Source organism: Lytechinus variegatus, chromosome 15, assembly GCF_018143015.1.
Source record: "Lytechinus variegatus isolate NC3 chromosome 15, Lvar_3.0, whole genome shotgun sequence".
Lineage (NCBI taxonomy): Eukaryota > Metazoa > Echinodermata > Echinoidea > Temnopleuroida > Toxopneustidae > Lytechinus > Lytechinus variegatus.
The window spans coordinates 522,367-543,059 of NC_054754.1; the positions used below are offsets into that span (position 1 = coordinate 522,367).

General features: G+C 34.0%; 1 protein-coding gene across 1 annotated transcript in view; it reads left to right on the forward strand.

Moving 5' to 3' along the window:
* The window catches only part of LOC121429228 (centriolin-like), a 121,612-nt gene that overhangs the window by 28,205 nt on the left and 72,714 nt on the right, over positions 1-20,693 (forward strand). The window contains exons 5-7 of the mRNA XM_041626190.1: positions 2,958-3,233; positions 18,315-18,532; positions 20,512-20,669. Of these exons, the coding sequence (XP_041482124.1) occupies positions 2,958-3,233; positions 18,315-18,532; positions 20,512-20,669 (652 nt within the window). The remainder of the gene's footprint in view (positions 1-2,957; positions 3,234-18,314; positions 18,533-20,511; positions 20,670-20,693) is intronic.

Sequence of the window (20,693 nt, forward strand, 5' to 3'; positions counted from 1 at the left end):
CAAGTTAATCGTAATGAGCTAGCAAATCCAATGGGTATATCCAGTTATCTCGTAAATAAGAAAATCAACGTAAGTATTTTCATAATTTGTTTGTTTGTTTTTTCTGATACTTTGTTGATACTGTATATTGTACTGTTTTTATCCTTTTGATGGTTGAATCAATAAATGAATTGAATTGTCTCCACCGTATTATGTGCAATAAACTGAATTACTGATAAGATTTGTTAAACCTGCTGCTGTAATGGAGCAATCAGAGACCTATAATGTAGACTTGAAAACAGCAGAAAATCAGAAGACTGATGAAGAGTTGTACATTGGACGCAAAGCCCGCACTTTCCTTTCAGAAAATGACTCAGTCTGTGATGTGAAAGAATTCTATCAAAGTGTTCGCAATTAAAATGTGGCAGCATGTGACTACATGAAGAGATCATATCCATTTGAAGAGAAGATCTTGATTAATACAGAGATACTTGATGCAACAAAGTAGACCACAACAACACTACAACGGTGGTTGTTCTTTGCTGAGCGCTTTCCCCAGTCTCTGTCTGCAAATGAAAATCAAAGCCTTGAAGAAGAATTTTGCCGCTTTCAAGTGGAGGAGTTCTCCAATGATATCACATATGCTGAGAGAGTTAACCAGGCCTGGCATTCCATATAAAAAATTACCTCAGTTGCAACAGGCTTGACCAAGTTTCCCTCAATGACCAAATTCTCAAGACATATTCTCGTCATGTACCACAGCATTGCAGACTGTGAAAGAATTTCAGTTTGGTCAATAAGAACAAAACAGAATTCAGGTCTCTCCTTAGTACAAAAATGCTGGGTAACCTAATGACAAGAAAGATGGACCTCATGTCTCATGGAACCCCTTGCTACCCTGTGAAATATTCACAGGAACTTTTGGCAAAAGCAAAGAGTGCTACTGCAGCAGGTTTGAAGGGCTCAGACAAATGATAGATGTAAGTCTTTCATTAAATCAGCCCTCTATCAATATCATCCAAATTTTTATTCAAGATATATCCACAGTACAGTACAATATTGTAATGGAAATACATGTTTTTGAAGTTTAAAAATTTGGTACAATTTCATGAAATGTATCCTCTTGATTTTACTGTTTTTTGCTTCATGAAACTGGGACAAAATTAAGATGTTTTTCTTCTTTTCGAACAGGTAAAAGGCACTCAAAAGTGAAGGAAAACCCCCATTTCATATTCTACACTTCCAAAAATTTCTAACCATGGCAGGGGGGCACCCCACACCCTTCCCCCACAAAATGTCATGCGCTCGTTACTCTGAAAAATGAATTCCTCTTTTTTTTTTCTAAAGTTGGCAAGTATGGGATGTATTCAGTTGACATTTATATTATTCATATCTTTCTTGGAATAATTTTATAGTTTGCATCTCCAGTAAGAAAAGAGTAAAGTGAATAGAAGAAACATGAAATATATACAAAATATTATAATACAGAAAACTTTCATCTGTTGAGGATGATTGAATAAATAAAGTTTAAACGACCTTTTTAATTTTTATGGGGCTAGTTTTCATCCACTCCTGTGGACTTTCTCAAGCCAATTGATCAGTCACAAAGTTTGCTGCCTGTGGTGGTCTGTACATGTATCTCTGTATTTCTTGATCACTGGAATGAAGATAGGAGACATGTATATTTCAGAGTCTCTATTCAATACTGGATTTATCCACAGTGATTCTTTCACCTTTCTTTTCCAGAAGTTAGTTTGAGTAACTTGGCATCATCTCATCCTTTATCATGACATGTATTGAGGGCATGCTCTGCTACACAAAATAAAATGTTTTTAGTTTCTCATATTTTGAGTACATGCTTAGACCATGGCCTAACTTGAGTTAGCCCGTACAGCATGTACTTTAATTCTGTTACACAGAGTTGAAACCTGCTTGGTCATATTATACATGTAAATGAAACTTGATTCACATATAAAGTCTAGTCTAAATATGAATAGCACTGCAAAATTTCATCTTCTTTATCTAATGTTTATATAGCAAAGTAATTGTACCATTAGATCAAACATGGATCTACTGAATGATTTATGGAAGCTTCGTGGTCTATTTGTTACGACTTTCATCTTTCAATCTGAAGGATGTGGGTTCAATCCCAGCCATGGCATGTTTTCCTTCAGCAAGAAGTTTTCCCACATTGTGCTGCACTCAACCTAGTTGATTTGAATAAGTACCGGGTAGAAAGACATTGAATGCTTGAGCATCTTGGCAGCCCAGCTAAAGCAAGGGTGATATAACAATAGCAGTACCCCCTGGAGAACAGCTTTCGGAAGTGAACTGTCTACCCTGGGCAAATATACCATTATTATTATACATTGAAAATGATTTCCTACTCATTTTTTCTTAGTGGTATAACTTTATTAAAAACTTAATCATAAAATTTATGTTCAGAAAAATTTCACACGGAATTAGGTGAAATCAGCTTGCAACAGGATTTACTCAGAAGTTTTTTTCTTTTTTAAATCTCAATTTCTTCAATAAAACAAAATATATGTAAAATACATGTATTCATCATGTACAACAAGATACATCAATATTCATCGTAAATATTTAAATACATTACAAATAAAAAGCAAGTCCCAACTAAGTTCAAAATTAGTAAAAGGTCTCCAGTTTTTATAATGTTGCATCTCCTTGCCCTTTTTTTCTAGATTTTTCTCCGTAGCTAATAAGTATATGAAGTTTGAGCCCACTGCTTATGTTAATTTACATAATTATCTCACTAATTATTGCTGTAACCTTTAGTAACGAGCATGAATTTAGCATCTTAGGATGAAAGGGAACATGTATTTTCAGACTCTTACTCAAAAAATATGCACCAGATTAAACGCAATTGATTCCTGAAATCTACATAAATTATGATTTCAAACCATTAATTCATTCCACCTTTGTGACTTTGGGGAATTTTGTTCTTTTACACCAAGGACACCAAGAACAACCTGGACAGGTTGAGACAACAGCGTCAGGAGACCAGCCAGGCTTTAGATGAACGGCGTGATGAGCTCTCCTTTCTTCAAACCAGGGTGAGTGATGCTGAGGGTGCCCTTCATGATGCAAAGTCAGCTATGGAGAAGCAGCAAGTAGAGTTAAAACACACACTTGAGATGGTTCATATTGAGAAGACAGAGTTAGAGGCACTTAGGATGCAACATGAAGCAAAGTTGGCAGAGCTGGAGAAGACCCAGCTAGAAGCTCTACAGGTATGTACTGTGGAACCCCAAACCCTTGATGTTAAAAATAAAATGAAACCGACTTACCCAGTAGAAAATATTCTGATATTGGCCGTCGTTCACACGCTTCAAATTTTCTTCTTTTTTTGCAGATGTTTTTTAAATATAATTTACAGATTTCCACAAAGATAAATTGCAAAAGTCAATTTTTTGTTGCCATCGCTGAATTCTGCTCCTGAACTAAAAATTGAAATGATAACATGCGAAATCGTACCATTGATTCAACTGGAAATTCCGCCATTCACCCCGTGTGTTAAGGACTCCCGCGAACGAGCAAGCTGTACATGTACATGCTATACGTTACATACAGAATCTACGATGGCGGATAAGATGTTGTCTTCGTCGTGTTTTGACAGAAAAAATGACGATTTACCACCAGCAAATATACGCTACATGCACGTCTTAACCCCCCCCAAAAAAAAAAAAAAAAAATGATTACACAAAGTACAGGTATACAAAATACCTTTTTTTTTAAGTGTAAATATATTGGCATGGCAAATATATATTAACCCTAAAAGAAAAACAACTTACATTACCTCGAAACTTTACAAATGCAGGGCAGCTGTAGCAGGGTGTATCCTGGATTTTTTTAATGGGGGCACATAGCCCAAGGAAAATTTCACAAGTGAAAAAAAAGGTTTTAGCCAAAAATTAAGGGGATTTCGTCCCAACAGATTGGACTGTTTTTAAATAGCGTTTCCAATTAAGAGTCAAAACATTGGTCATTTGTGACAAAACCACTAGACCACAGAGACAGGTTAGTGGCTAGGGCGACCACGATCTGATTGACCGTAGATCTTTGACCCCACCAATTAAATTTCCTTTGTCAGGTGTAGATGAGTTTTGAACAATTACAAGCCACCATGCCTCAGTTGGATCAAAGCTATTGCTTAGATATATACATGTACAACAGCTTTGGCAGTTCTTGTATTTAAATATGTTGTGAAAGAAATGAAGGACTATTATATATTTGGCAGTCATCCTAACTGTCATATCACTCATATGACAGTTCAAACGAATTTCAGAGAAAATTTACTGCAAAATTTACTCAAATTCTACACTTGTTCCCTACCGTTTAAAGTATTAATTGCTATAAAAATACATGGTTGGAAAAGCAAAAAAAAAAATTGCTTCACCAATAGTATCCAGGCCTCTATACAAAATTTATCACTTGCCCTGTCAAGCAACTAATGAAAAAAAATTCTTGCCTGGCAGAAAAACTGTTCGCCCATTTTTTTGTATAATTAATTTGGTCTTAAATATTTTTTTTGTGATGGTACTATCCTTAAATGTCAAGTCCACCACAAGTAAATGTTGATTTGAATAAATAGAGAACAAACAAACTAGCATAAAGCTGAAAATTTCATCAAAATTGAATGTAAAATGAGAAAGTTATGACATTTTAATGTTTTGCTTATTTTTCACAAAGCAGTGATATGCACAACTCAGTGACATGCATGAGTCAGTGGATGATGTCCATCACTCACTATTTCTTTTGTTTTCTATTATTATAATTATTAGCTCATCCGGCCTGAAGGGCAAGATGAGCTTATGCCGTGTCGTCTGTCATCCGTCCACAATTTCAAAATGCTACTACTTCACCATTTCAAGTCCGATTTCGATTCTGTTTGATTTATATGATAGCACTAGGTGGGGGATTCAAAACTTCTACACAGAATTTTGAATTTCATCAAATATGCTAATTTATGCACATTTTTCAAAATTCACAAAAAAATGCTTCTTTTATTTGTTGACCAATTTTGAATGTTTTGCTTCCATCTGGTAGAGCTTCATGAGGTTCACCAATCTTCTTCACAGAATTTTGACTAGAACAATTTTTATGCTAATTTATGGGAAATTAATTGATTCTTATTTTTAAAAATTCACATAAAATGCTTTTTCTTCTTTAATTGTTGACCGATTTTTGTCTCACCTGCGAAGCAGAGTGAGACTATAGGCGCCGCTTTTCCGACGGCGGCGGCGGCGGCGGCGTCAACATCAAATCTTAACCTGAGGTTAAGTTTTTGAAATGACATCATAACTTAGAAAGTATATGGACCTAGTTCATGAAACTTGGCCATAAGGTTAATCAAGTATTACTGAAGATCCTATTAAAGTTTCATGTCACATGACCAAGGTCAAAGGTCATTTAGGGTCAATGAACTTAGACCATGTTGGAGGAATTAACATTGAAATCTTAACCTGAGGTTAAGTTTTTGAAATGTCATCATAACTTAGAAAATATATGGACCTAGTTCATGAAACTTGGACATAAGGTTAATCAAGTATCACTGAACATCTTGCATGAGTTTCACATCACATGACCAAGGTCAAAGGTCATTTAGGGTCAATGAACTTTGGCCGAATTGGGGATATCTGTTGAATTCCCATCATAACTTTGAAAGTTTATGGATCTGATTCATGAAACTTGGACATAATAGTAATCAAGCATCACTGAATATTTTGTGCAAGTTTCAGGTCTCATGATTAAGGTCAAAGGTCATTTAGGGTCAATGAACTTTGGCCAAATCGGGGGTATCTGTTGAATTACCATCATAACTTTGAAAGTTTATTAGTCTAGTTCATTAAACTTAGACATATGAGTAATCAAATATCCCTGAACATCCTGTGCGCGTTACAGGTCACATGACCAAGGTCAAAGGTCAATGAACTTTGGCCGAAGTGGGTGTATCAGTTGAATTACCATCAAAACTTTGAAAGTTTATGGATCTGATTCATGAAACTTGTACATAAGAGTAATCAAGTATCACTGAACATCCTGTTCGAGTTTCAGGTCACATGATCAAGGTCAAAGGTCATGTAAGGTCAATGAACTTTGGCCATGTTGGGGTTTTTTGTTGAATAACCATCATATCTCTGTAAGTTTATTGGTCTAGTTCATAAAAAGTGGACATAAGAGTAACCATGTATCACTGAACATCTTGTGCGAGTTAGAGTAGTATTCAAAGTGAGCACTGCTGCTATATTGAACCGCGTGATGCAGGTGAGACGGCCAGAGGCATTCCACTTGTTACTTTTTTTTCTTCCATTTTGTAGAACTTTATGAGATTCACCAAACTTTTACACAGAATAACAAATGTTTTTTCTTCTTCATTTGTTGATCAATTTCAATTTTTTTTGCTTTATATAATAGCTCGAGGTGGTGATACAAGATTTCTACATAGAATTTTGAAACTCATTAAGTATGCTAATTTATTCATATATTTTCAAAACTCACAAAATTTACTTATTTATTTGTTGATTGACTTTGGTTATTTTCGTTCCATCTGAGAGCTACATTAGGTTCACCAAGGTTCTACACAGAGTTGAGAAACTTTGACTAGATAATTATTAATACAATGTACTTAATTCGTATGAAATTTATTCATAGATCACAAAAAATGCTTCTATGTCATTTCTTCATCAATTTCAATTCTATATCCTCAATTTATATCACCAATATAATTCACTACAGTGTCAACTGGGCGGAAATCAAAATTGTGTTAAATTCTGTTGCGAGATGCCGGATGAGCTCCATATCATTGATGTGCTAGTAAAATATTTCATTTTTGTCTCACCTGCGTATCGTAGCAGAGCGAGATTATAGGCGCCGCTTTTCTGACGACTACGGTGGCGGCGGCGGCGGCATCAACATTGAAATCTTAACCAAGGTTAAGTTTTTGAAATGTCATCATAACTTAGAAAGTATATGGACCTAGTTCATTAAACTTGGACATAAGGGTAATCAAGTATTACTGAACATCTTGTCTGAGGTTCAGGTCACATGACCAAGGTTAAAGGTCATTTAGGGTCAATTATCAATATCGAAATCTTAACCAAGGTGAAGTTTTTTAGATGTCGTCATAACTTCGAATTCTTATGGACCTAGTTCATGAAACTTAAGACACAAGGGTGATAGTGTATCACTGAAGATCCTGCTTGAGTTTCAGGTCACATGATCAAGGTCAAAGGACTCTTAGGGTCAACAAACTTTGACCATGTCGGGGGTATTTGTGGAATTGTCATCAAATTTTATGGCTCTAGTTGATGAAATGTAGAAATAAGAGCAATTATGTATCCCTGAACATCCTGTGTGAGTTTCGATCCGGTCACATTACCAAGGTCAAACGTCATTTAGGGTCAATGAACTTTGATAATGCTGGGGGTATTTGTGGAATTGTCATCAAAATAGATCTAGTTCCTAGAAAGAAACTTGTGACATAAGTGTAACCATGTACACTACAGGGAAAAAGAAACTTGGCATGATTTTGCGGGATGCGCATTTTCCTGTTAGGCACTTTTTGATCAAAACACAACGCAATCTCGAAGCAATCACGATGCAATCCCGTCATTTTTAGGCCACTTCTAAATGGATAACGGGATTTTCAACCCGCAAGATCGATATTTCAACACGCTATCAACCCGATAGAAAATCATTAATAACCGATAGACAGCGGGCCACTGCTAGCGCGCGCATCAAACGCGTCCCCGATAGAAATCCATGTGCGCAACTCTTGACCGAGTGACCCAGTTATAGTTATAGTTATGTCTTTGGCTTAAAGGACGAGTAGATTCTCTTTCCAATGTTTATTTACGGTGCTAGCTCCATGATTTATTTTCCAGTGTTTGTTATCAATGACGTCTTCCGTTTAAAGGACAATTAGATAATCCTTTTCAATCTTTCATTTTTATCTTTTCTGTAATTTTATAAAACTTTAATCAGGTACGTATTTCATTCAAACAACGAGTATTTTCATCATTTTCTGTTTATTACGTGTTTTTTTTATTTCATCATGTCTTTTATAAAAGATTCGCTTTCCATCAATTTCTGTTCATTGTTGTTGTTTTTAATCAGTAATAATTCGTTCATTTAAAGGACGAGTAGATTTGCTAACCATCATTTTGTGTTCATCAATTCTGTTTTTTTTTTTATTTCATCATCACTTAAAGGGGAATCCAACTCAAATAAAAACTTGTTTTTATAAGGAAAAGAAAAATCTGACAAGTTGATAGGTGAAAGTTTGAATAATATTGGACAAACAAAAAGAAAGATATGAATTTTTAAAAGTTGTAAATATTGGTAATCACTATACCTATGGAGATTTCAAATTGGCCGCATGTGGGATGTCATAGTGTTGTAAGGCAAGGACTACTCTTCCATGTACTCCAATACATATTATGGCTAAAATGTCATTTTCCCCAAAAGTTTTATTTCAAATTATATTTTTCTTTCATGAGGACATAAAACAATATACTACATGGGTTATATCTAGATTACTGCCCCAGGGGAATGGGTACTTAGGAGAAAACCACAAATCCCTGATAATAAAGTACATGGCCTATGGGAAAGTTATCCTTGCCTCTTGTCATAATTTACTTACCCACTTGCCAATTTGAAATCTACATAGTATTAGTGATCTCAATTTCAAAGCAGCTATAACTTTCTCATTGCTTGTCCAATGTCTTTCAAACTTTCACCATTCTGTTTGATTTATTTTTCTCCTTCCCAACACAACATTTTATGGCCAAGGCTGGATTCCCCTTTAAGTCTTTTATTAAAAGATTCGCTTTCCGCCATTTCCTGTTCATAAATTCTGTATGTCTTATTTTATCAGTTAGTCGTTCATTTAAAGAACGAGTAGATTTGCGTACCATCATTTTTCTGTTCATTCTTTTTTCCAATTTAATCGGTTACGACTTTCATTCAAGGACGAGTATAATTCAGTTTTGAGTTTTATTATGGAGTTATGAAATAGAGATTGTAACAGAATTGATCGTAGTTGATAGAAATTTGAATAAAAACACAACCTTTGAGATACGAAATCCATATTAAGAATGGAACAGAGATGACTATATTTGCTAACTATCATTTTTTTGTTCATCAATTCTGTGTTGTTATTTACATCACTTACGACTTTTAATCAAAGAAGATTCACTTTCCATAATTCCATTATTTTTTGTTCATTAATTTTGTATTTTTGTCTCACCTGCGAAGCAAAGTGAGACTATAGGCGCCGCTTTTCCGACGGCGGCGGTGGCGTCAACATCAAATCTTAACCTGAGGTTAAGTTTTTGAAATGACGTCATAACTTAGAAAGTATATGGACCTAGTTAATAAAACTTGGCCATAAGGTTAATCAAGTATTACTGAACATCCTCTTAGAGTTTCATGTCACATGACCAAGGTCAAAGGTCATTTAGGGTCAATGAACTTAGACCATGTTGGAGGAATCAACATCGAAATCTTAACCTGAGGTGAAGTTTTTGAAATGTCATCATAACTTAGAAAATGTATGGACCTAGTTCATGAAACTTGGACATAAGGTTAATCAAGTATCACTGAACATCCTGCATGAGTTTCACGTCACATGACCAAGGTCAAAGGTCATTTAGGGTCAATGAACTTTGGCCGAATTGGGGATATCTGTTGAATTCCCATCATAACTTTGAAAGTTTATGGATCTGATTCATGAAACTTGGACATAATAGTAATCAAGCATCACTGAACATTTTGTGCAAGTTTCAGGTCTCATGATTAAGGTCAAAGGTCATTTAGGGTCAATGAACTTTGGCCGAATCGGGGGTATCTGTTGAATTACCATCATAACTTTGAAAGTTTATTGGTCTAGTTCATTAAACTTGGACATTAGAGTAATCAAGTATCACTGAACATCCTGTGCGCGTTTCAGGTCACATGACCAAGGTCAAAGGTCAATGAACTTTGGCCGAATTGGGTGTATCTGTTGAATTACCATCATAACTTTGAAAGTTTATTGATCTGATTCATGAAACTTGTACATAAGAGTAATCAAGTATCACTGAACATCCTGTTCGAGTTTCAGGTCACATGATCAAGGTCAAAGGTCATGTAAGGTCAATGAACTTTGGCCATGTTGGGGTTTTTTGTTGAATAACCATCATATCTCTGTAAGTTTATTGGTCTAGTTCATAAAAAGTGGACATAAGAGTAACCATGTATCACTGAACATCTTGTGCGAGTTAGAGTAGTATTCAAAGTGAGCACTGCTGCTATATTGAACCGCGTGATGCAGGTGAGACGGCCAGAGGCATTCCACTTGTTTTATTTTATCAGTTACGTCTGCATACGCCGTTCATCTAAAGGACAAGTGAGATTTGTCTCCCATAATTTTCTGTTCGTCAGTTATGTGTTTTTTTTTTTATTTCATCACTTACGTCTTTTGTTAAAAGATTCGCTTTCCGCCATTTTCTATTCATAAATTCTGTATTTCTTATTTTATCAGTTACGTCGTTCATTTAAAGAGCGAGTAGATTTGCTTGCCATCATTTTTCTGTTCATTCTCTTTTTTTTCATTTAATCGGTTACAACGTTCATTCAAAGGACAAGTATTATTCAGTTTTGAGTTTTATTTATGGAGTTATGAAATAGAGATTTAGAATCAAGTTATTGTAACGGAATTAATCATATAGTTATAGAATAACTTAAATAAAAAAAAACAACCTTTGAGATACGAGATCCATATTAAGAATGGAACAGAGATGACTTTATTTGCTAACCATCATGTTTTTGTTCATCAATTCTGTGTTATTTTCATCACTTACGACTTTTAATCAAAGAAGATTCACTTTCCATAATTTCATTATTTTCTGTTCATTAATTCTGTATTTTTTTATTTTATCAGTTACGTCTGTAATACGTCGTTCATCTAAAGGACAAGTGAGATTCATCTCTCATAATTTTCTGTTCGTCAATTATGTGTTTTTTTTTATTTCATCACTTACGTCTTTTATTCGAGGAAGATTTGCTTTCCATCATTGTTCGTTGTTTTTTTTTAATCCGTAATACGTCGTTCATTTACAGGACGAGAAGATTTGCCAACAATCATTTCCTGTTCATCAATCCTGTTTTTTTTATTTCATCACTTACGTCTTTTGTTAAAAGATTCGCTTTCCGCCATTTTCTATTCATAAATTCTGTATTTCTTATTTTATCAGTTACGTCGTTCATTTAAAGAGCGAGTAGATTTGCTTGCCATCATTTTTCTGTTCATTCTCTTTTTTTTCATTTAATCGGTTACAACGTTCATTCAAAGGACAAGTATTATTCAGTTTTGAGTTTTATTTATGGAGTTATGAAATAGAGATTTAGAATCAAGTTATTGTAACGGAATTAATCATATAGTTATAGAATAACTTAAATAAAAAAAAACAACCTTTGAGATACGAGATCCATATTAAGAATGGAACAGAGATGACTTTATTTGCTAACCATCATGTTTTTGTTCATCAATTCTGTGTTATTTTCATCACTTACGACTTTTAATCAAAGAAGATTCACTTTCCATAATTTCATTATTTTCTGTTCATTAATTCTGTATTTTTTTATTTTATCAGTTACGTCTGTAATACGTCGTTCATCTAAAGGACAAGTGAGATTCATCTCTCATAATTTTCTGTTCGTCAATTATGTGTTTTTTTTTATTTCATCACTTACGTCTTTTATTCGAGGAAGATTTGCTTTCCATCATTGTTCGTTGTTTTTTTTTAATCCGTAATACGTCGTTCATTTACAGGACGAGAAGATTTGCCAACAATCATTTCCTGTTCATCAATCCTGTTTTTTTTATTTCATCACTTACGTCTTTTGTTAAAAGATTCGCTTTCCGCCATTTTCTGTTCATAAATTCTGTATTTCTTATTTTATCAGTTACGTCGTTCATTTAAAGAGCGAGTAGATTTGCTTGCCATCATTTTTCTGTTCATTCTTTTTTTTTTCATTTAATCGGTTACGACGTTCATTCAAAGGACGAGTATTATTCAGTTTTGAGTTTTTATTTATGAAGTTATGAATTAGAGATTTAGAATCAAGTTATTGTAACGGAATTAATCATATAGTTATAGAATAATTTAAATAAAAAACACAACCTTTGAGATACGAAATCTATTAAGAATTGAACAGAGATGACTATATTGGCTAACCATCATTTTTTGTTTATCAATTCTGTGTTTATTTTCATCACTAACGACTTTTAATCAAAGAAGATTCACTCTCAATCATTTTGCTGTTCAATTCTGTATTTTTATTTTATCAGTTACATCGTTCATTGCAAGAACAAATTTATTCCCTTTCCATCATTTTTTTAGTCCCAAAAATTATGTGTTTTAATTGTTTCATCAGTTACGTCTTTTATTCAAAGAAACGCTTTCCATCATTTTTCTGTTCAACAATTCTGTATTTTTATTTTATCAGTTACATCGTTCATTCCAAGAACCAATAGATCCCCTTTCAATCATTTTTCTCTTCATCAATTATGTTTTTTCAACAGTTACATCAAATAACGAATAGATTCGCTTTCCATCATTTTTCTGTTCATCAACTCTTTTTTATATGTAATCAGTTACTTTGTTTATCCGAAGGAGGGATGGATTTGCATTTTCTGTTCATCAATTCTATGTTTGTTTGTTTTTTCAGCTATGCCTTTCATTCAAAGAACATGTAGATTTGCCTTACATCATTTTCTGTTCAACAATTCTGTTTTTTCAATCACTTGTATCCATGGTTCATTCAAAGAACGAGTAGTTTTACTTTCCATAACAGTCAGTCGGCAAGCCCCTGTGTTAATGAGCAAATGGGCAAGATTTATCCAAGTCCTCTCGTGGCTGAATTCATGTCCCTGCAAAATCTTGTGAATTGTGAGACTTTTTTCTCAAAGAATTTAACCACTTTCTCCTGGAGTAAAATTGATTATTTTTGTACCATTGGGAAGAGTAAATGTTAGTCTTTTATATTGATTATTTCTTTTGAATGAAATATTTTGATAAATAAGTGAATTTTTTACCAGAAAAGATGCATCAAACAGAATTTTCTTCCTCTGTTTTCACTTGCAAATTGTGCAACATTTTGTGTTTTAGGTACCAACATTATTTATATCATCAGAAAGCTCAAACTCTATACTTTCTTACAATGTCACTCTTGATATGTGGCATCTTTTAGATGGGTCAGCAGCCAGCTTTTTCCATCAAGATGCAAGACGAGATTTCTAAAATTTCTGAGTAAAATAAAATCCAGAGTTCTGATGGGCTGAATAATGTTTTCACAACAACAGGCTCGGGTTATTTGAAGAGATTACCACATGGTGAGTGTGACCTTGCAGAGGCCCAGTGTGGGGAACATTGGAATTTGCGTGGGTGTGTGGTCTCTGTGACCAATCAGAGTGCAGTATTCTTGTTTTTGAGCTGCTAAATGTACTTGGCCTATGAAAAGCTGGCTGCTGACCCATCTAAGATACATCTTCTTATACAAATTATATCATATTAAAGCGTAGATCTTCAGCTTTATTATGATCTAAAAATCATTTGTGCTCAAACAGAAATCAAGTGTGAAAACAACATTTGTTGCATGAAAAAAATCATTTTGTTTCATGTTTTATATCAAAAGTTTTCCCTATATTACAACATTTTTTAAAAATTCCAAACACATGACCTGAAAGAATGATTCTTTTTCTTTACAAAGATACCAAAAACATGAAATTTGGTTGATATTTAGAGCAGCAATGGCAGAATAAAAAGAGGTGTTTTGGTTCGCACCAAGCTCATTAATAATGCAAAAACCCTATAGTCATGAATATCACTTGGATAAAAGAAGCTACTTTTTCAGGGCTTGCCGACTGACTGATAATTTTTCTATTCATCAAGACAGACATTGTACCTTGCAGCACTTTTTAAGAGGATTTGAATAGTAAATGGAAATGATCAAAACAAATTTTCAAAGCCTTCATTTTCTGAAAATAATAAATTGTTTAAAATAACGTGATAATTTTCCTATATTTCCAAATTTTCACAACATAATAAAGCACACTATCAGTAGATTTTATTTTCAAGAGACCAAACATTTTTATGGAAAGAGGGGTGCGATATTCCAAAGCTGGTTTCATATAGTAATAAAATTGTAATAGGAATATCTGTATTTCGGTGTATTTTTGCGGGGGTGGAAGTCTAATTGATTTTAAAATATTTATGTATTTGATGTGATGAGTGTTAAGTCATATGTATTGGCATTGCGGCATAGACCCCAACCGCCCTTCAAAGCATTATTAAATTTTGTGCGAATAAATCTTTCATCCACCCAACTAATGTATAGTGAGTGGAATATAATGTGTACAACTTGTTATAAAGTTTTGTATATTTTTCTAACAACTGCGGATCGAATGCTGAGAAGAATATTGGGGATAATGGGAAATAAAATGCAGAATCGTGTGCAGGACACGGAGAAGATGACAAAAAGGACAACTTCATATTCCGTATATACGTCCGACCGGGACATTCATGAAATTTTCTGTCCCTGATTTCTTTTACTTTTGACAGTCTGTTTACTGCAAAAAGTGTGGTGTTAATTCAACACCAGTCTGGAATCTATATGACCACACTAGAGAGGTGTTAAAAAAACATCGGTTTGGTTTTGGACGAATTCCAAATATGCGTTTATACAACGCCAATTATTATTAATAAATCATCGATTTAAATTAAAGCCAGTGTTGTTTCAACAGTTCTTTCGTGTGTTCATATATTCCAGACTGTTGTTCAATAAACACCACAGTTTTTGCAGTGTGGTCAGTTTATGAAAATGAAGTAAAACTTGAGAAAAAAAGGGAATCGGACGTACAAAAAGGTTGATAATTTTTTGGAATTGTCCAAAAGGAAGAGAAATAAGAAAGGACCAGGTTCAGGACATGGCTAAGAAGTCGAAGAAAATTATAAGGAGGAAGAAAATATTTCGCACTGTGCAATGGTCTCAATCAAAATGAACGTCTCTTTTATTGCCGTAAACATGGTAAATGCGTTTGTTTCCGAACAATTTTGTTTTGGTGCCTTCTTCAAGATCTCAAGTCGTAACGAAACTCATTTGAAAAAAAATATTTTAGAAAATGCAAGTACAACTCGTATCTTTCAAATGTTAGGGATGATTTCACGTCGTATAACATATTTTTGTGATATTTTTACCTCACAACTCTTTACGATTACGAACCTTCAACAATTCTTAGATTATCATTTCTTATACCTATTTACCATGCCGTGTGCTCCAAGATCCAATCGAATTTCGTATTATTTCGAAAGTGAAGTATCCGATTTTACGTTGTAAATCATATCGATATGATATGATTTATACTTCAATACATTTTATGAATCCATATGTTGAAAACCTTCAACAATATTTCTAGATTATTCATACTTTTTATCAAGCCAGGGAGCTCCAATATCCAAGCGAAACTTGTATCTTTCAAAAGCTAATAATGATTTTTTAAGTCCAAATTCTTTACGAATATGTTAAGAACCTTCAACAATTTTACATTATCATTTTCATATATTTTGATCTGGCTAAGGTGCTCCAATATCCAAGCGAAACTGGTAGCTTTCGAAAGCTAAGAAAAATTATTTTACGTCATAGATCACATGGATATGATTACTTTCTTAAAACTTTTTACAAATAGTTATGTCAAGAACCTTCAACAAAATTAATAGATTATCAATCATTTTCATACGCTTTAATCAGACCAAGGAGCTCCAATATCCAAGCGCAACTCATATCTTTCAAATGCTGAGTATGATGATTTCATGTCATAAATCATAGCTGACATGATTACGTCATAACTCTTACGAATAAAGAACCATCAACAATTTCTAGATTATTTTTGTACCTTTTTATCAGGGTCTGTGCTCCAAGATCGAAGCGAAACTCATATATTTCGGAAGTAAATTTGAGTGATTTTACGTCATGAATCATATCGATATGATTATATTTTAACATCAAAACTCTTTACAAATTTGTTAAGAACCTACAATTATTTTTAGATCATAATTAAAGGTCAAGTCCACCTCAGAAAAATGTTGATTCAAATCAATAGAGAAAAATCAGACGAGCACAATGCTGAAAATTTCATCAAAATCGGATGTAAAATAAGAAAGTTATGACATTTCAAAGTTTCGCTTATTTTCAACAAAATAGTTATATGAACGAGCCAGTTACATCCAAATGAGAGAGTTGATGACGTCACTCACTCACTATTTCTTTTGTTTTTTATTGTTTGAATTATACAATATTTCAATTTTTTACAAATTTGATGATTAGGACCTCATTGCCTGAAGCACAAAATGTTAAAATAATGGAATTCCACGTGTTCAGTGAGGAATGAAACTTCATTTCACATGACAATGACGAGAAAATAGAATAGTGAGTGAGTAATGTCATCAATTCACTCATTTTGGATGTAACTGGCTCGTTCATTCAACTATTTTGTTGAAAATAAGCGAAATTTTAAAATGCCATAACTTTCTTATTTTACATCCGATTTTGATGAAATTTTCGGTGTTATACTTGTTGAATTTTTCTCTTTTTATTCAAATCAAGTTTTTGTTGGGGTGGACTTGTCCTTTAATTTCAAGTCGTAAAGTGGTGATTTCAAGTTCGGTGTTGACCTTTTGGTGTTGGTGTATGGTCAATTTTTACACGATAATAACACCAAACATAAAATGAAGATGGTCCTGAAAAGTCAATCACTAGTTGTTGAGATGACAATAATGTGATCTGAATCAGTTATGCAAACTTGAATACGTTTTAGAGTTAGGGGAAGCAATCAAAATTTCAACACCAACACCATCAGGGCCGACACCGGACTTGAAATAACTCAATCAGATGATTTCCATTTAATAACTCTTTACAAATATGTTAAAGGGATTGTTTAACTTTGTGAGCAACTGATTTAAAAAATTCTCAAACCAAGATGAAACATGTGTTCAAGTGCATGTATTAGAACTATGAAACCCTGAAAACAACCATTATTGAGAATGAAAAGCTAAAACTACAAGGCAAACCCCGATTTTGTAAATAGGCGTCTTATAGACGCCTAAATAGTACACATAAGTGTATGGGATGAAATTAAGATGGTGTTTCCGGTCACTTTATATTTCAATTTTTGAAGCACTAAATAATTATTTTCAAACGCAATTTTTTCTGGGCTTAATTTTTGTAACATATCACAGACACAGGTGACAAGTGTGACCTTCTAGCTCAGATTTTTTAAAAGTCAAACCAATGTTAACCAATCACTTTAAGGAACTTCAACCATTTTATAGATTATCATTTTTTACCCGTTTGTGTCACGCCGGGATGTCTCTATTATTGCGAAAATGCGTCTTTAATATTTCTTATCGGAGAACATAAATTCTGTTCAAAATGTAAATGGACATTATCTGAAATTGTGAAAGCCTCAAGACAATCTTAAAACATGTCCGCCTTATAATCATGAATAAGAAGGGTTTCCTCTTTACAAAAAAAAACACATTCGGATATTCAATGAATGATCTGTGAACGAATCACGCAATATTCATGTCAGAGTAAAAATGAATTAGCAATGAAAGTCGTCAGTACATATACATTTCCACTTCAATCCTTTTGTTCAGTTTCGCGCAAGGGTGATCATTCCCTTTAAAATCATTTCCTGTTGTTGTCTCGCCTTTTAAAAGGTGTGCGTGCATGTCCTGAAACTAGCTTGCGCATACATATATCGCGCAAAAACGTGTGTCAAACCAACGGGATCTCGGTGGAAGCATGGAAATCACGTTAGAAGCGGGGATGAAAATCACGACCGAGCACGCTAAGATTTGCGTCTCAGTTTTGAGTTTCCCGCTACAAATCCGTTCAAATCCCGTTAGACCATCCCGCACATTTGCTAGCTTGTTTCACGATCCCGAATGCCAAGTTTCTTTTTCCCTGTAGTGTACATGTATCCCTGAATATCTTGTTTGTGTTTCAGGTCTTATGACCAAAATCAAAGGTCATTTAGGGTCAATGAACTGGGAATTTGTGGAATTGTCATCATGATTTAATAAGGTTATAGATCTAGTTCATGGAAACTTGGGACATAAGAGTAACCACGTATCCCTGAATATCTTGTGTGTGTTTCAGGTAACATGACCAAAATAAATCTAGACTTAGCACCTTAAAACAGGTCACCATTCATGCTAATTTACTGTAGTACTACCACCCTTGAGTCCTTTTTCTTTCTCCTGTTTTAGGAGAGAGCATCATTGGAGAAACTGAAGGAGGATGGTCAAAGGCAGAGGACTGATTCAGAGCTGATGAGAGAGGAGACAAGAAGAGCTAAGGAGGATAGAGAGCACATCCTCTCTGAAAAACGTTCTCTGGAGGAGACCATTGAAGGACTGATGCAGGAGGAAAGTGCTCTTAAACAGGGATGCAACTCACTGGAATCTAAACTCAATCATCTCAAAATGTAAGTAGATTGGTACTTGGTCTATATCCATTTAGTCTAAATGCCAATTAAAACAAATTTTCATTCAGGTTATACCCATTCATCCACTTAGATTAGATGAACTGGTTATGAAATCAATTTTCATATGACAAAGTGATAAATGATATGTAGGGTAATTAAACATCTGGGTATTCAGACTACATGTAGTGAGCCCAAATCACATTGTGTTTGATGTACTGTATTTACATGACAGGTTTTTGACCACCCAAGAGTTAAAGTGATTGTTTAACATTGGTTTGACTTTTAAAAAATCACACTTATCACCTGTGTCTGTGATATGTTCCAAAAATGAAGCCCAGAAAAAATTGCGTTCGAAAATGATTATTTAGTGCTTCAAAAATTGAAATATAAAGTGACCGGAAACACCATCTTAATTTCATCCCATACACTTATGTGTACTATTTAGGTGTCTACAAGACGCCTATTTACAAAATCGGGGTCTGCCTTGTAGTTTTAGCTTTTCATTCTCAATAATGGTTGTTTTCAGGGTTTCATAGTTCTAATACATGCACTTGTACACATGTTTCATCTTGGTTTGAGAATTTTTTAAATCGGCTGCTCACAAAGTTAAACAAAACCTTTAAGCTTTAACATAAAATCAGGCTTTCTCGTTTAGAATTCTTTGAAGCTTCATAAATCAAACTATTTTTTTTTTGGAGCTCAATGTGATAAAAGGTGCTAAAATGTCTATTTCCATCAAAAAATTGTTGTTCAATTAAGCCTGAGTCATATCGATTATTTTGTAATCTGGTGTTTGACTGCTTTGCTTTGATCATCATACATGTACTTGACATTATTTCATGAGTAAAGACGGGTAGGCCAGGTTTTTTTTAGGTGTTAGCTGGCAGGGGGAGGGATGTTGAATCAACCCCATTCAGATCTCGACTGCTCATTGCGCGTACGCTGTGAAAATGGGCATGGTAATAGTGTGGCATGTAGTCTACAGGACTGTATGGTTATTAAAATATTATTAGTGCTAATTTATACTAAAGAGTACTTTTTGCTCTAATTCACTATAAAAAGCTCCTAGAGTGCTAATTTGGGGTTTCTCTATACCATTGCTAATAATTACAAATTAAAATATTCCTGGTTTGAAATGAATTTCTTATGTATTGAAATGAATTTGTTATGTATTTTATTGTTTTTCGACCTTTTTATTTTCTTAGGGGTTTTTTGCCATTTTTATAGCAGAACCTTTTGAAGCATATTTATGCTAAAATTTATTTTAACTGATGAAATTAAAAATGATTATATCTTTATAAATAAGATCAGAATTTACATTGACTTTGTATTCAAATTCATGATTTAAAAAAAATTTGGTCTGACATGCACTTACGTAGTGTTACATGTACATAATTTTTATACTGCATACCTAGGCATCAGTCTCAAAAGATGCCCAAGAATTCACAATTTTTTTATGGTTAACATACATACATGTAAATGTAGATAGGTTTTATTATTATTATCTGCATGGCCAAATGAAAAGGGTAATGAAAGTAGCCAGTATTGGTTACACAGTGGTGTACGCAGGTGGGGGGGGGGTTACAGGTGCATATATGAACCTAACCCCCCCCCAAAAAAAAAAAATGAACTTTGAGCTACAGCCTTCTACTCACAGTATTGAGAAATACAAAAATGAATTACAAGTATCTGTACGAAAGACACTGAAAATTACCAGATGACAACGGCCCATTTGAATTCGTACAACATAATAAAACATGCTACTGAAATTACTCAACATAACCAAGAACATATAATCAAAGTTAGGATGGAGAGAGTTGGAGCAGCTGTTACTTCCCCCAACTATCTCCCAGAAAAAAAAACACTGATATGAGAAATACTAGACATCATTTTGCCAGAGCAGTGGCATAATTACCTCAATATCTTTGAATTATTTGAAAGTAACCTTGGTCATCTTTGGTACTGTATCATTGGTCTAGAACTCATGGAAGCATGCAAGAATCATTGTATGTCAATCAACACAAACTCGAAGGCATCAAACAAGATCTTGTTACCATGGAGACAGACCTGGAGGACACCAAGAGGAAGAAATCTGAAACAGTGAGGGAGTTAAACAACTTGAAACAGAACATTAAAGGTAAGAATTTTTATCACTTACATT